Consider the following 14,720-nt stretch of genomic DNA (forward strand, 5'->3'; position numbering starts at 1 on the left):
TGGTTAATTAGGCCTTTGACAAGAAGAGAGAAGGCTACGCGGGAGTTTGTGGGGCTCAACTGAGAAATTCTCATTAACAATATTACAATGAGAATTTACAATTGCCTTGTGCTGAAATGAACATGATGCTAAAAGTCTCGTTTCTCTCCCAACTTTCTCTATTTCTGGAAGCTAATTCTATGAAATTAGAGAGCTGCTCAAAGACCTTTATTCTCCTTGGAGAGCTTGGACTTGATTCAGTGGTGAGAGCTCCACATAACAGACAATGGGCTGATTCACCAAAGCCCTCTCTCCCCCTGTCTGTGTGTTTTCAACCTGTTTGGGTAGAACAGGTTGTCCTCTGGACACAGTGACAGGTGCCTGCATACAGGACGGGAGTGTAACCGGAGAGGACACTATTCTGCTGCTGGTGTAAAAGTAAGGGGAAGCTGTTGACTCGCCCAGGGAGAGTGTGCTGTTTCTACAAGGGACTGTGTGTTGGGGGATGGAGTGTTAACTGTACGCGCATAAAAACGTTTGTGGCTACTGTTTGTGTTTACGTATGAACAGATGTTGATGTGTTCACATGTCTGTATTGTCAACAGTATCAGCTTGTAAATGATTGCTTCTTTGAGTCCAATACGCTTTCAAAAAGAGTGCACATGAGAATGTGTGTGTGTTTGTGTGTGTAAAAGATTGTGAGATTTCACCCTGCCCACCTGCTTCCCCTCCCTGTGTCCTGGTAGACTTGGCTGATGTCTTTCAGTGTTTCCATGGCGTTTTGGAAACAGAGGGGGATCCCCTTATCTGCTCCAGACACACACACACACACACACACACACACACACAGTTACACCCACCAATCCTTAGTCCATTGTGTTCTCCGTCTTCACAGTTGCACACAAATATTGTTGGCTACATTCATCACATTTTTCGGAAAACTCACTGATACAAAAGAAATGCTTACATCACCAGAATTCAAACGAAACAAACCTGATTTAACAGAAGTTTTATAGGCTGCTAAAGAACAATTTCAGAGGATTCTGCAGTTCCTGTAGCACAGGAATCAATTCACAGGCTACAAATGGTGTACTTCTAAATTTCAAAGCCCCATCATAACACTACAATGTGCCTTGATAACCGCATGTGAGTGAGAGCAAAGTTGCATCAGTTGGTTTTGAGTGCCACTGCTGCTCATATAGAAAGCAATAATAAAACAGTATTCACAATACAACATATTGATAGAAACAACGGGCATTACCTGTTTCTGAGACAAATGGTCCGCTCTGCTCCCATATCGAGACCACGTTTAAGGATTGAATCAGATAGTTCCTCTCTCTGTTTATTTCTTTATTTCTTCACTCTTAAGAACCATATAATATAATAATTTATATACAAATGATCGCACCTTTTTGTAGCACTCTCTTTTAGTGATCTGCTCTACCCTCTCTGCGTCTCACCCGGGCTCTTGTGGCTGAAGTACAAGACGAGCAGGCAGGTTTCTCAGCTGAGAGGTCGTATTGTGTGTGAGACCGCCTCCCTCACTCCCCTCCCTTTAGAAGGTGATTTGATCTGATGGTCTATTTGGGAGCTGACCAGTATATTTCTTTGTCTATATAAAAGGCCAAAAACAGTTCAACATTGACCTGTTTAAAGTAGTTGTTGGCATCTAAGATCACCTTGTTGCGTTTTCTCTTTCGCCCTTTTATCCTTTAGGACTCAGAATACAATTCTTGTCCTTCTCTTACAAGCCCACAGAGAGAAAAGAAAAGTTTCACTCCAATTTCATACATTAAAAGTTCACACCTTAGCCCAGTAAAACCCCAGGAGTCCTTGAAAGAGTCCTTACCTTGGCTGAGGCCTTTATAACGGTCAGATAGAGGAGGGCACTCTGGAGACTCTGGCACTTCCTGGAAAGAACAAAAGTGAGCAATTCATTTATTATATCTTAAAAACACTGAGGCTGGTAGAAGTCCTGCAGTACTGATGCTACATCAGAGGGACCTCAATGGCTGCCAGAAATTTCAGTGCAAAAATGAACAAAACCATTTTGCATATATTTCCAGTAAATAATGCCCTTGTTTGCTCTTGTATTGAATCTTTTAATTTCCTGCGTTCTCGTTTATTCAGTAAATTCTTTCTCAAAGCTTCTCTGGAATGCAGACCAAAAAAAAAGGATTGTTAGATTTAATTGATGATATTAAGGGCAACAAATAACTTACCGATCATGTGATGGAGATTTTGCACATGTACAGAAGCAAGGCTTTAGATTTAGATATAGCTCTCAACTTAAATTAAACCCTTGGTATAAAGTTTATTTCAAGTAGTTTGAACACTGTACATGTACGTATGCTATAGCTTTCCCCCCGTAAACCACCTGCTCTTCTCTTCCAGCTAACCAGCTGCCCTGCTTGTCTGCTCCATCTATAAGGACGCCCATAATACCGGTAGTATGGCAGCTAAGTGTCAGCTACACCCAGAGCACCCCTCCTCCACACACACACACACACACACACACACACACACACACACACACACACACACACACACTTATCTAAACAGCCAATTACTGCTTCCACATATTTGTCTTCTGGGTGGCTACCCACTGCCGGTCTGCTGCCTGTGTGTCTGTTAATTGTGGCTACATGAGAGCAACAGTCCCTCTGCAGTCACACACACATGCTTGAATACAACAGATCATTATTAGAAGGGTTTTGTTGCTGTCATATTTGTCTCCCTTTTCCTAAAATCTGGACAGTTCAACCAGCAACCTCTCTCCCAAAGCTCTGAACAAGAATGATAAAAGCCTCGACGTCTTGATGCAGAAGTGACATCTTAAAGCATTTTCTTCCAGAGTGGCTTGCTATTTATTACTTACCGCTGTGTGGCTGTATAGTAGACAGTGGTGCTGATGGGTTGGTGTTGGCGTGGGGGAGGCAGCTGTCGACTGATTAGGATAAAGGCTCTCAAGGTCCAACTCCACGTCTGAATCTCCAAACTCTGAGTCCAAATCCTGGCATGAGTATTTGTCAGGGGCGAGGAGTGACATGGGAGCAGCATCTGCGCAAAATCATGAATAAATTCTAAGCCTTTGTGGCCATAAAGAAGGAAACATCCAACTGTTTCTCTCAGTTACAAGCAGAGCAGGTCAAGAATTTAAAAAACTACAAATCCAAGTTTGGGAGGATTTGGAGTTTTTTAAACCCAACGTTTTTTAACTGGATTTGGAGTTTTTATCTACACAAGGTGAAGAATTAGAAGTGTTCTAAAAGTCTGAAAACAACATGTTTTACCTTCCTCTGTTGGTTTTTCATCTCTCTTTCTCCACCCTCGCTGTGTCACCTTGTTTCTGTATCGCCATCTTTGATACAGACTGACTCGCACACTCTCGTGAAGGCTCTCACATACACACACAAACAAGCCTTTCTTACACCCCTCCACATAAGTACAGGCTTTGAGTGCAACTGAAAAACAGCATTATGAATAAACCTGGTATGCTGTTTGTGTGTATGCCTGTATGTGTGTCATGAATGGGAGGATCTATTACATGTATGCACACATGCTACATGTATACTTTGCATTAAACATCCAGTTTATTAAGTAATAAGTACCTGATCAATGAATCAGTAACCAAAGTCAAGTCGATAACATGAGGAAGTGAACAAGTGTGAGCTCTCATTTGGCGTCAACATTTGTTAACTGAATGTAATGAGAAGGCAAAGATACCAAAAAAACAAATGCATTTGTTATGTAATACAAAAGCATTACGTTTTCTTTCTCAGTTTCCATGTTATATGTTTTCAGGTTATATGTTGTATGTGATTCTGTGTGGAAAAAATAAACAGCATACAAAAGAGAGCACCATAGTGCTGGGAAACAGTGTTATAGTGCAGGGCCAGTGCGCAGGATCCCTTTCATCTTACAAAAACTTAACTTAATTTTAATCAGATTATAATAATTTTTAAAGAAACATGAGACTGTACACATAACTGGATAATCCTTAGTTTCCCAATGCTGATCACATGCAATGTTGGAGTCAAGAGCAGAATTTTCCCACAAATTTAAAGCAGCATTAGTTGATTCTTTTGGCCCCTCGGGGCAGCGGAAATGAACAGATATTTTATCATCATATGGAGTTGATATGGCTAACTTGCCAACAAACAGTTACCTACTTACACATCTAACAGACCCAATGCTAAAATGCTCTGTAGAGCTGAGGGGAACTGTTAGATTGGGTGCTGCTTTAAACTGTGAAGTACAAAAACTGTGTGTCCACTAACTCGTGCTAATGGAAACATGCTTCTTCTGTCCGGGTGTGATTGAAGTGTATGTAAAACGTCATATCCATGTTGGAAGTGTGAAAGTGTACATGTTGGCGTGCTTTTTGTTGTGCGAGTGTATGCGTGTACCTGTGTGACTCAGGGCCTCAGCCATCATGTGAATGATCTCCTCCTTCAGAGGGCTGTTGATGTGAGCAGCGTAGTGGGGAGCAGAACAGCCACCGTGGTCTCGAACCCGCAGATCACTGGTGAAGTTTAAAGACAGATGAAACGAGTCCAAGTAGACAGCTGTTCATTGAAAATGTTTAACAATTTGGTGTGTTAATGTAAGCAAAAATTGTACTTGATGCCAATAGAACTGGAGTATTTTAATTCCAGATGCAACCTCCTTTGACGAAGACTAAACAAATAGTCACCTAGAAAGTGCAACTGTGTGACTCCCGTCTGTACAGTGTATAGCCTTTATATTAATACATGTATGAATGTGTGTTTTCTTACGCTGAGAGTCCCAGCAGTTCCTTGACCACTTCCACGGGTCTGTGTTCCCACGGCAACGGTGTGGCCACGCCCTCAAACAGGTCAATGTCCCTAACGGCAAGCATCACGGCTGTCACACCGTCACTGTTCGGGACATTCACATCCACCCTCTCTGTCTGAGCCTGATGCAAACATACATACCTGATACATGACACACTGGCACGTGATCATAGCACACATACACACACACACAGAGAACTCATCTTTACTGCCCTGCAGCCTCATGCATAGCTAATTTAGAAGTTTTTGTTTTTCTAAAAATAGGGTGTGTACACACAGATACACCCCAAAAAGGTGTTTAGCATTGTTCTGAGACAGAATTGCTCTAAAAGTAGAAATTATTTCACAGTTTTCTAACTAAATCCAGAATTGTTTTTTATAAATATGAATAAAACTAAACATTTTCATTGAAGCCAGTATTTATTAGTCATGAGTACTTCTCAATAACATTACATTTCCCTGACTTTGTTTGGAACAACCAAAGTTTAAGTTAAGAGGAGAAAACATTGTTAGTTAATATTTATTAAGAGTTTAAAAGTCAAAGCTCAGCTAATCTGCTTCAGCAGGACTGTCTGGCTACAGTTTGCTCAGATGTAACTGATCTGGCAACATAAGCAACAACCCAACAACTGCCATCAGATTCTGATTCAAATGCTGCTAAAACCTTTTTTTCAGGCCCTTTAAATCATCATTTTGGTTTTGAAAGAATCAAATTCATTCAATTCATGTTTTAAACACAAATTCTATGTGCTACAGCAGTAAACACAGTTGTCGGCCACAGATAACACATAATCACACATTATCATTATTGACATGCTATTGCCTGCTATTTAGATTTCACTCGTTGTTTGAATGATATGTCTCACATTTCCAGTTACATAAAGACACTCAGGAATGCATTTCCACTTTCAAAGGTGCCAAACAACCACCTCATAGGGCTCCGAGAGAAATCTGTTTTAACCATTATCAAAATTTCCTTCTGCTGTCTGGAGTCATTGCAGAAACCACATTACTGATAAACCCTAGCTAAGCAGACACTCAAACTATCCCTAAATGTAACTGAACATGATCAATAAATCTGATGCATGACATCACACATGAATACCAACAGAATGCCCAGTTGTGTTTTTGTAATGGGAAAACTTTGTTGTTGTCTTCGCTCATCTGGGAAATCCTCTACCACTCTCTCTGCATCCGTGTGGGAGTCTTACCAGCAGGTGCTGTAGGGAGTGCAGGTCCCCCTGCCAGGCAGCCTGCAGCAGGTGTACCTGGGGAGGCAGACGAGGCCTCGACATCCACCCCAACACTTTTCCCTGGAGCTCAGGACGGCTTATGTGGAGCGCTGTCTGCTGGCTGCAGTCACACAGGGTCACATCAGCCCCGGCCCTCAGCAGCCGTTCTACTACCTGTTGACAACACCAGCAGGTAAAACAATAAACGACACAAAAACAAAGTAGACTTTCATCAGATGTAGACTAGATTAAAATAGTTGATGTTGTGAAGTTACATTGATGAAAACGAGGCTTTGTAAATGTGTAAATTCTGTCAATAAAAAGTATTCCAGTGTTTCTGAGATACCTTGTAAATGTTTTTGCAAACATCTTATAGCAAAGTAAATATCAAGGTTCTGTAATTTAGTGTGACTCATCTCACTTCTCAGGGGATCACAGGGGTGTGAATGTGTGTGTTACCCCCGAGAGAGGATCTCGGGGGTAACACACACACACATTCTCATTCTCACATGCACATAAACACATGTTATTGTTAATGATAGGAAAAATACAACCTGGCATGCCCCCCTCTCAAGCTCTGACAAACATGCTCACCTGTGAGAATTTTCCACTGACCAATGGACTGATGTCAGATCTGCTAGGTAATACAACAGCCAGGTGACCAAAGCTAAACCACACAATAGACATTCCCGTGTCAAACTCTCACACACACATGCACTTACACTACATAACTTACCTCAGTCATGCCTTTACGACAGGCAGTGATAAGGGGAGTGGATCCTTCCTCCTCCTCATCTTCAGTGTACGAGACCTCCACCTCTTGTCCAAGCCTCACAACCAGGACTTCTTCATTCTCCTCCTCCTCCTCTCTTTTCAGCATCACACCAACACTCCCTTTCTCTCTCCTCTCACTTCTCTCCATAGGTCACAGGTTCTCCTTCAGATCTGTGTGAAGTGCAGCCAGACAGAAAAGCAGAGTCTGAGCAGGAGGTGAGACAGGACCGCAGCTTTGTTGTTGTTGTGTAAAAAGACAAATGAGAGGACAAAACAACAGTAAACTGATAATTGTAAACAGTGCACTGATCTATCTGATGCAGTTCTTTCAGCTCGGTGTCTGAGTTAGTCTGAGTTTGTGTGTGTGATCGTTACAGGGATGTTGATATGACGTAAGTCTCTAATGATCCTTTGCTCCCCGCAGAGACAGCACACAGGAATTATTCTCTCGCATTATTACTGCTGGTGAGTCTCCATAATTCACATCATTATGCATTAAACAAGCTTCTCCACCAATGACAGCGTGCATGTGTTCACGCAGGAGTCCACGTGCATACCTGTGTGTGTGTGTGTGTGTGTGTGTGTGTTTGCTCTTTGAGGGCTGAACTCCCTCTGGTTTAATGTTTGACAACACTAACAGAGCGACAGTCAAGATGGCTGAAGTGTTGTTTATATACAAACATGTTAAAAGCAAAATACTAAATTAGAAATATGATGGACATAATGTGTTAGTGTCACTCCTCATTGGTGACTGTCAGTGGCTTTGAAATAAGACTAACAACCATGAATTGCAATACAATGATGAAATGAACTATGCTTTACTCACTGTAGTGATGTCATTTCATGTTATTCACATTCCCCCGATGAACTAATCCAGCCATAATGTCTCATCCGACCGTCTGTGGACATTTGACGAGCAAGCCTCTGATCCTTCTCTCCTTTCTTCTTTTTCTTCCCTGCACACCTCCTGCTGTTGGTTTACACTTGGTTGCCTTGGTGATGGTGGGACAGACAGGCGGGCTGGCGATGGGTTTAAATGGCAGCAGGCTGTTTGTTGCCTGACACATGAAGACAGAGTGAGACCTGGAATATCAATGCTATGCCAACATTTGTTTGACTATAATTATGTTAAGTGTGGAGTGAACTTGGTGGAGCTGGACCTTGCTTGTAGTAATCTCTGCACTTGTAAACATGACTGATTTTTAAAGGAACAAACAGCTTTTTCTGAGCACAGTGAGTTCCAGTAAGGCACCCACTGCTTTATTGGAACTATATATGAGGAGTTATTTAGTTCATTAATGATATACACTTGAATTAAACCTACAGGAAACCTTGAACAAAACATAGAAAAACTAAATAGAACATAAAAGTCTTGTTTCATACTTACATGAGTCATATGCAGCGAAGTGATACGATACCTTTCAGTGATATTAAACTTACTTCCAGATGGTCACTTGACAAGGTTATTGAACGGCTCCTCATAGACATGATGCAGTTTATAGAATAACACACACACACACACAAGATCTTGCATGGACCTAAAACATCGCTGTAGTGACCTCTGTGGGTTAAAAGATGTAAGTGTGAACTTCAGACACAGCTTGGTGTGGTCAGGTGTGAACTGCAGCATGAGTAGTAGCATGTGATGTAGTGTAATGCCACAGTGCTACAGTGATTATCATATATAATTATATAGAAAACGACTGCATCAAATCAGATATTGATATCACTGTGTGATTACATTCATTTTTCTTAATCAGAACAACTGATCTGACCTCGTTATTTACTACCACTTTTCCATCCTCTTGACGACCTTCTCTTATGCTGTGATTCCGTTTCCCATTTCATCCCAGTCCCTCTCCCAGTCAGCCTCTAACTTGCCGACCTTTTCGTCCCAGTTCCTCTACATCAGAGCTAATCAAGCTTTTCACCGTGACTGTACAGTTTTCACTTTGCCTCGTTTCCTTCTTTAACGCTTCCTGCTGCACATGCTCCTATCATTCTTTTCCTTTTTAAGACTCTCTTTAAGGGAGGTGGTTCACTTATCTTTCGGTTTCATCTCCTCTTCAATCTTTCGGCATTCTGCCTCAAACACCTTTTGGTTTGAGACGACAGCGAGATTATTCAGCCTTGAATTTGTTGTGCTGTGCCTTTCCTACTTTCTTTTTCCCTTCCATCTTCTGTTCAACAGACATAATAAAATATTTCCTTTTTCCCCTCAGGTTTCTTCTTTATGCCACACTCTCAACTTTCTTCTTTGCCTGACTGAAATCCTCCTCCTTACTCTGTGGTGTTTCTTCCATAACATTTTTATATTTTGTCCTGAATGGACCGCTGGGTGAGGATGATGTGCTTGGTCTGGGAGCTTCTTCTGTTGCTCTCATAAAGCCCCACGAAGGTATTTGGCAGAGAACAACATAAGACAACAAAGGTTTAGCTAAAACTACAATCCCGATGCCAACCCACGTAGATGAGTCATTGTTCAAACAAACAAATGTGCCTTTTCACACGAGGTTCAAAGCAAACTGCAGCCAAACAGACACTTTTTATACACTTCAAATGGAACTTCAAACCTCTGCATTTCCAGCTAGATTAGTCTTTGAAAAAAAAAAAAAAGAAATTCTAAATTCATTTTAAAAGGACACTACGTAGATGTTTTTATTACAGTGGAAAAACAGTATTAGGCCATTTTGTTTTCAGTTTTCCAATATGTCAGGCTGACTTTTGTGGAAATGTGTATAAAATGATGCACAAGACATCTACAATATTCCCATTTGAAGGAACGATTCAGCCTTAAAAAGACTGCTGGGTTTGATTGTTACAGACAGAATTTTCCAATGTTAAATAAACTTATAGGGAAATATAAGAAAGAAAGTGTATTTTAAGAGGTTAACATTGGAGTCAAAATGAAACAGCACAGTATATTGTGCAATCACAACAGTATAAGAATACATGTGCAATGCAGATTCAAATATAAATTTGCTGCAGTGAAATGAAAAAGTGTGTCATGATGAAAACCACACACTTGTATCTCTCCTGATTTATTATTTTAAAAAGAAGGAAAATCAGGCTGAGAAATTGTCTAAATTGTCATCATAAAATAATTGAACAACTGGACAAAGTAATTGGGTCCTTATATTCTTCTCAAGAGAAATGTAACCACCCATCGTCATATGAAAATATAAATGAAATTATGTACAGAGCGCATGTGCTGTAACGCTGCAAATCACCACTAGATGTCGGTGTCGGACAACTCTGAACAGTCCAATCCTGAGTCTGCGCACCAATCTACACACCGTGTCCACACAGCACCTGTCTTCAGATCCGCAGCACAGGTGGACCGCACTACTTCTACACTTTTCCATGATCACATCTGATGCATATTGATCTCTTCAACTTCAAATGTAGATTCAGGAAATCATGTCTCCTCATGTTTGTGGAGCTGTAGAAGAGTTTCCCCTATATTTTACTTATGAGGTATAATGGCTTTTGTCTCCTGTGGTAACTCCAGCATTTCAAAAAGGAATCTAAAATCTGCGATTTGAAGTGGTCTCTTTAATAGTGATAGACCTGTATTCTATTTCAGATGGTGTCACAACACTTATGGTAGCCTATTAGGTTCAGTTTAGTCTATATTCGATTACTTCTATTTGTTTATTTATTTAGGTTACTAATTTATTACGTTTTTTGTCATTGGTCGCTTTGACTGCTGGCATGTATCCGATTAACCAATGGAAAAGTACCATAAGGAGTCCAGTGCCTCCTCCCTCATCCAAAGCACCCCCACTTCCCCTCCCTGCAGTGTGATTGTTATGCTTGGGTCTGTCCCGTGTCCCCTCTGCTCACCCACAGCCGTGCCCTCCACGAGAAAAGCAGTGAACCCTCACACAGTCTCTCAGCTCCGCCGGGTCCCAGGCCGGTGCGTCCCGTTGCGCACAGCACCGCACAGTTTCCAACACCGCACACTTCAGCAGCGCGCTCCGGACTGTCTCCAAACCTCGGGACGGCTGGTGGGAAAGAGAGATACAACTTTAGGAGTCAATATGTTTCATGTGTGGATGACGGAGGATCGGTGACAGGAAAGACTCGGGGGAGTCCCCCACCCCCTCAAGCAGTTTGCGCAAGGTGATACAGCAGAGGCTTCTGCTGTGGCTGACTGACCGGACGGCCGCGTTACATGGATTTCTTCACCAGCTGTCACTTGTGATGTTGCCCACTACTCTTTGAGCTCTTGTTAGTCGCTCCCCCCTTCACTTCCCTCCCGAACTTCAGTCAGTGGATCATTTTGAGAGCGGCAGGATGGGATCGCAGAGCGGGGCAGCTCTGCAGAAACAGACGCTCCTGTGGTTCATTGTAGGTGAGTCTCCCACAGTGTGGCGTTAGGATGAACTTATTGTGTTTATGGAGGCTTAAGAAACTGTGGAAACGAGTTCAGTTACTCTCCTTCATATCCAGAGCCAAAGTGAGGAAATTCCCTACAATATTAATATTTTCATTTTAACCCAGATGTGTGAATTTTGGTGAATGATACCTTTAATAGTTATATTCGTCCTGTAGACCTTAGAAGACTTCCCTCTCTCATATTAACATCGTACTATTAATGGCTTGCCCTGTGGCTTTGTTATGCTATGAAATCAGATGTGTTATAGGATTAGTGCTGTAACTGCCACCCTATGTGTTGAAGTATAAACAACATAATCTGTGTTTAAACTGGAGCATGGCAGTGCTGCTGGGTGAGGTGAAGTGGCTACAGTCAAGGAAAATTGTGATGGAGACCACATGTTGACCCACTTCCTTACTTTTCACCAAAATCTATAAATCTGTTGAATGATATCAGGAGACAACTGAAAGGCTTTGGTTTGGTTCTTAAACCTGTACAGGTGTTTGTACAGCTGTGTGTTACTAAGTGGATAAATTGTTTAGACTAGAGGTGGATGATGTTTGTGTAGATCTATGGACATGCGCTGTTGTTGAGTATTATCTCTATACTTTTTCACTTGTCAGAAATGGGGTTGCTTTTTATATCTCCATATCGGAATGTGAAAATCTAATTTGCAAAACGACTGAATTTATTATTCTCAAAAGTCCGTGAAATAACATTACACCCACTCTCTTCATCACTAACGTTACAGGTCAGCTCCTTTATTATATGATTTTTGGTTTTTCACAGGTAGGAAATCTGCCCAAACTAACCTGTTCAGTTGATTTTATTTATTTATTTTAAATAATAAACATTTAATGGTGGTGAAGTGTTCCCCAAGAGCAGCTGCTTCTTAACTTCTGCTGGGACAGAAAGATTCAAGGAAAATATCTAATCCTGTTTTTTCTGACTGGAAGTAAACAAGATACATTTTAGGGTTAAAGCACCACCTGCCACCTCTCTACTGTCATGTGTCTAAGATATACCAACTAAAAGAATTATTGTTTTTTACCAAGCATAGTCACAAATTTATTTCTACCAGAAAATAAAACTGATAGAAATGATTCATTTGCTTGTTGAGTTCCATCCATTGTTATTTTTTAAAAACCCAGTCAGCTGCTGAAAAGTCAAAAAGTTAGTTAGTCTATAGGGAAAAAAACCCAAAGTGATGTTCCATTTATTGACAATAGCTGCATAGTTACCCGTAGCTGCATCAGTGACTTTGAATATTTTAACAAAGTGATATGAACTAGATCCACAAACTAGATCAAATGAGAGTTTGACAGAGTGATGGACATGGATTTCCGGAAATTGTGTCAATTATTAAATTTCCATCATTATGCAGCTGCTAATACAAAATGTATGATAAGACCACTCAGCTGGTAAAGACATATAATCCTGGATAATCTCAGTGAGGAGATCAGCTCTCGTCCATCTCCCTTTCTGTCTCTTTCTCTGCTGCATGCCCACATATATTCACAGCTCTTCTAATTTTAGACTTACGAAGACATTCAGTTGACTTGGGTTCATTTCCCAACCTCTAACACTAATGCTAACCACTAAATACTTTACCCTTAGCTGAACTGTAATGTGAATCGCACCCCCAAACCCCAAACTAAGCTTTTAACTTTGAACATTGTGGAGTCATACAGAAATCATGCACTCGGTATCATCGCTTTTGGTTGTTTTGTAGCTACACAAAAGAAAACGGACACATATGCTCAGTTGAAATATGCACTGGAAATACATGCACTGCAGTAGGTATGCACACACACACACACACACACACACACGGTGACGTCCTCCAACAAAGGTGTTCAGGCAAGCTTCCTCTGCTCTTTGCCCTTTGTTTCCCAGTACAAAGGCTCCATGTAGGTGTTCTATATTTACAGGGAGAGAAAGTTATGACTCATCACATCAGCACCAGGTTGCCTCATTACTGTTTCACCAGATTCCCATCTAAAACAGCAGTTTTCAAAGTTTTCAAAAGCATTTAATTTCTCAACATGCCTAAATAATCATCCCCATTCAGGCGGTTTATTTATCTATCTAGGATACTTTTATTCTGTCAGTCTTACAGGCACTACAGGCATCAATAGAGCGCAGATTTGATACAAATCAAAATAACCTCTGCCATTGAAGTCATGAGAATCATTTGTGCCATGACAGAAGCACTTTTTAATTCTCTCTGTTTTTGGCCAGAATGGATATAGGGAGTCTTCACCCTTTCCCATAGATATGAAGGGATTGGCACCGAGAGACACTTTAATCCTCTTTCCCTGACATGATCGTCTTTCATCTGACGGCTCAGGATTCAATTTGAATTTGTTTGAAATATTTCACACACACACACACACACACACACACACACACACACAAGCAGTGGTAAAATGACAAAAGGCAAATACTTTGAGGGACGACTCAGGGGAAAACATCTGGCAATTCTGACAGTTTGACTGGAATGATTGAATATCCTGTAAGCAATCAAAATGGCTGACGCAGTGGACTCCAACTTAAGTGAGAGGCCCAGAGTGGGTCATGGGACTACGTCTGGTAGGAATGGGTGGCCTGTTACCTTGTTTTAAAGTCTTGGTCTTGGTCAATATTTTAATCAATTCCTCTTCCAAAACGAAAAATGTTAGTAAAAGAAAAGCTCAAGTTAATTCGGTGGTTTTAAAAAGGCCGTAACTTCAAATTCCAACTTGATTTGGCTAACTCTGACTGCTGAAGCCTCATATTAGCGTCCATCTGAACCTTTCTAACCATTTGGGGCAGTGTAAAAAGTAGTAAACACAACAATGACATATTATCACCTTGTAAAGTTGATAGTTAGCTTGTTTACACTTTGGGTGGACACAGAACAACATTAGCATTCATTTGGAGTCCTGTTTGTTTCGGTCTGATGGATGTAAGACCAATATTCACTCTCCTTTTGGCTCTGTTTGCGGTTTCCACCAACTCCTGAGGGAAATATCTGGCTCTTTAGCTGCTAAATCTTCCATTATGTTTACAGGCTAGTCGCTAACTTGGTCTGTCTGCTGTTTGGAGTTGGGCAGGACGTGTACAGTGGGTTTTTAAGAGCTTTTTCACTGAAACTAGCTGCCTGCTGTGGCTGAAAAGAATGCTGATGAAAGTTATATTTCAAAGTAATCAGTAATTTGATAATTTGTTAACATAAAATGATTGAGTAGAGCAGCTTTAAGAATGCATTTTTGTACAAACAAGGCTTTTGCCTCCTCGAAATGCTGAAATTGCTCTATGAAGGAATCACTTCATGGCCTGTAAGGACAGGAGGAAACATTACATTGACTAATAAAATTTGCAGCGTACCTATGACAAGAAAGTACTGTATTAACATGGACTTTAAAAAATGGTAACGTATCCTTTAACTGAAGTTGTTGTATTGCCAACGTCTTTCTCAGCATTGAAAAATCTAGAGCAGGAGACAAGACACAGGCTTCTTGATGATGAAATGCTCCATATTTCTTGAACAGATAA

The 14,720-nt window shown here is 41.0% G+C and overlaps 1 protein-coding gene across 1 annotated transcript in view; it reads left to right on the top strand.

Annotated features, from left to right (window-relative positions):
• Positions 1–11,074: 11,074 nt before the first annotated feature.
• The window catches only part of ramp1 (receptor activity modifying protein 1), a 47,183-nt gene continuing 43,537 nt past the window's right edge, over positions 11,075–14,720 (top strand). The window contains exon 1 of the mRNA XM_070915268.1: positions 11,075–11,159. Within this exon, the coding sequence (XP_070771369.1) occupies positions 11,102–11,159 (58 nt within the window). The 5' untranslated portion in view covers positions 11,075–11,101. The remainder of the gene's footprint in view (positions 11,160–14,720) is intronic.

The sequence above is a fragment of the Enoplosus armatus genome, chromosome 11 (genome assembly GCF_043641665.1).
Source record: "Enoplosus armatus isolate fEnoArm2 chromosome 11, fEnoArm2.hap1, whole genome shotgun sequence".
Classification (NCBI taxonomy): domain Eukaryota; kingdom Metazoa; phylum Chordata; class Actinopteri; order Centrarchiformes; family Enoplosidae; genus Enoplosus; species Enoplosus armatus.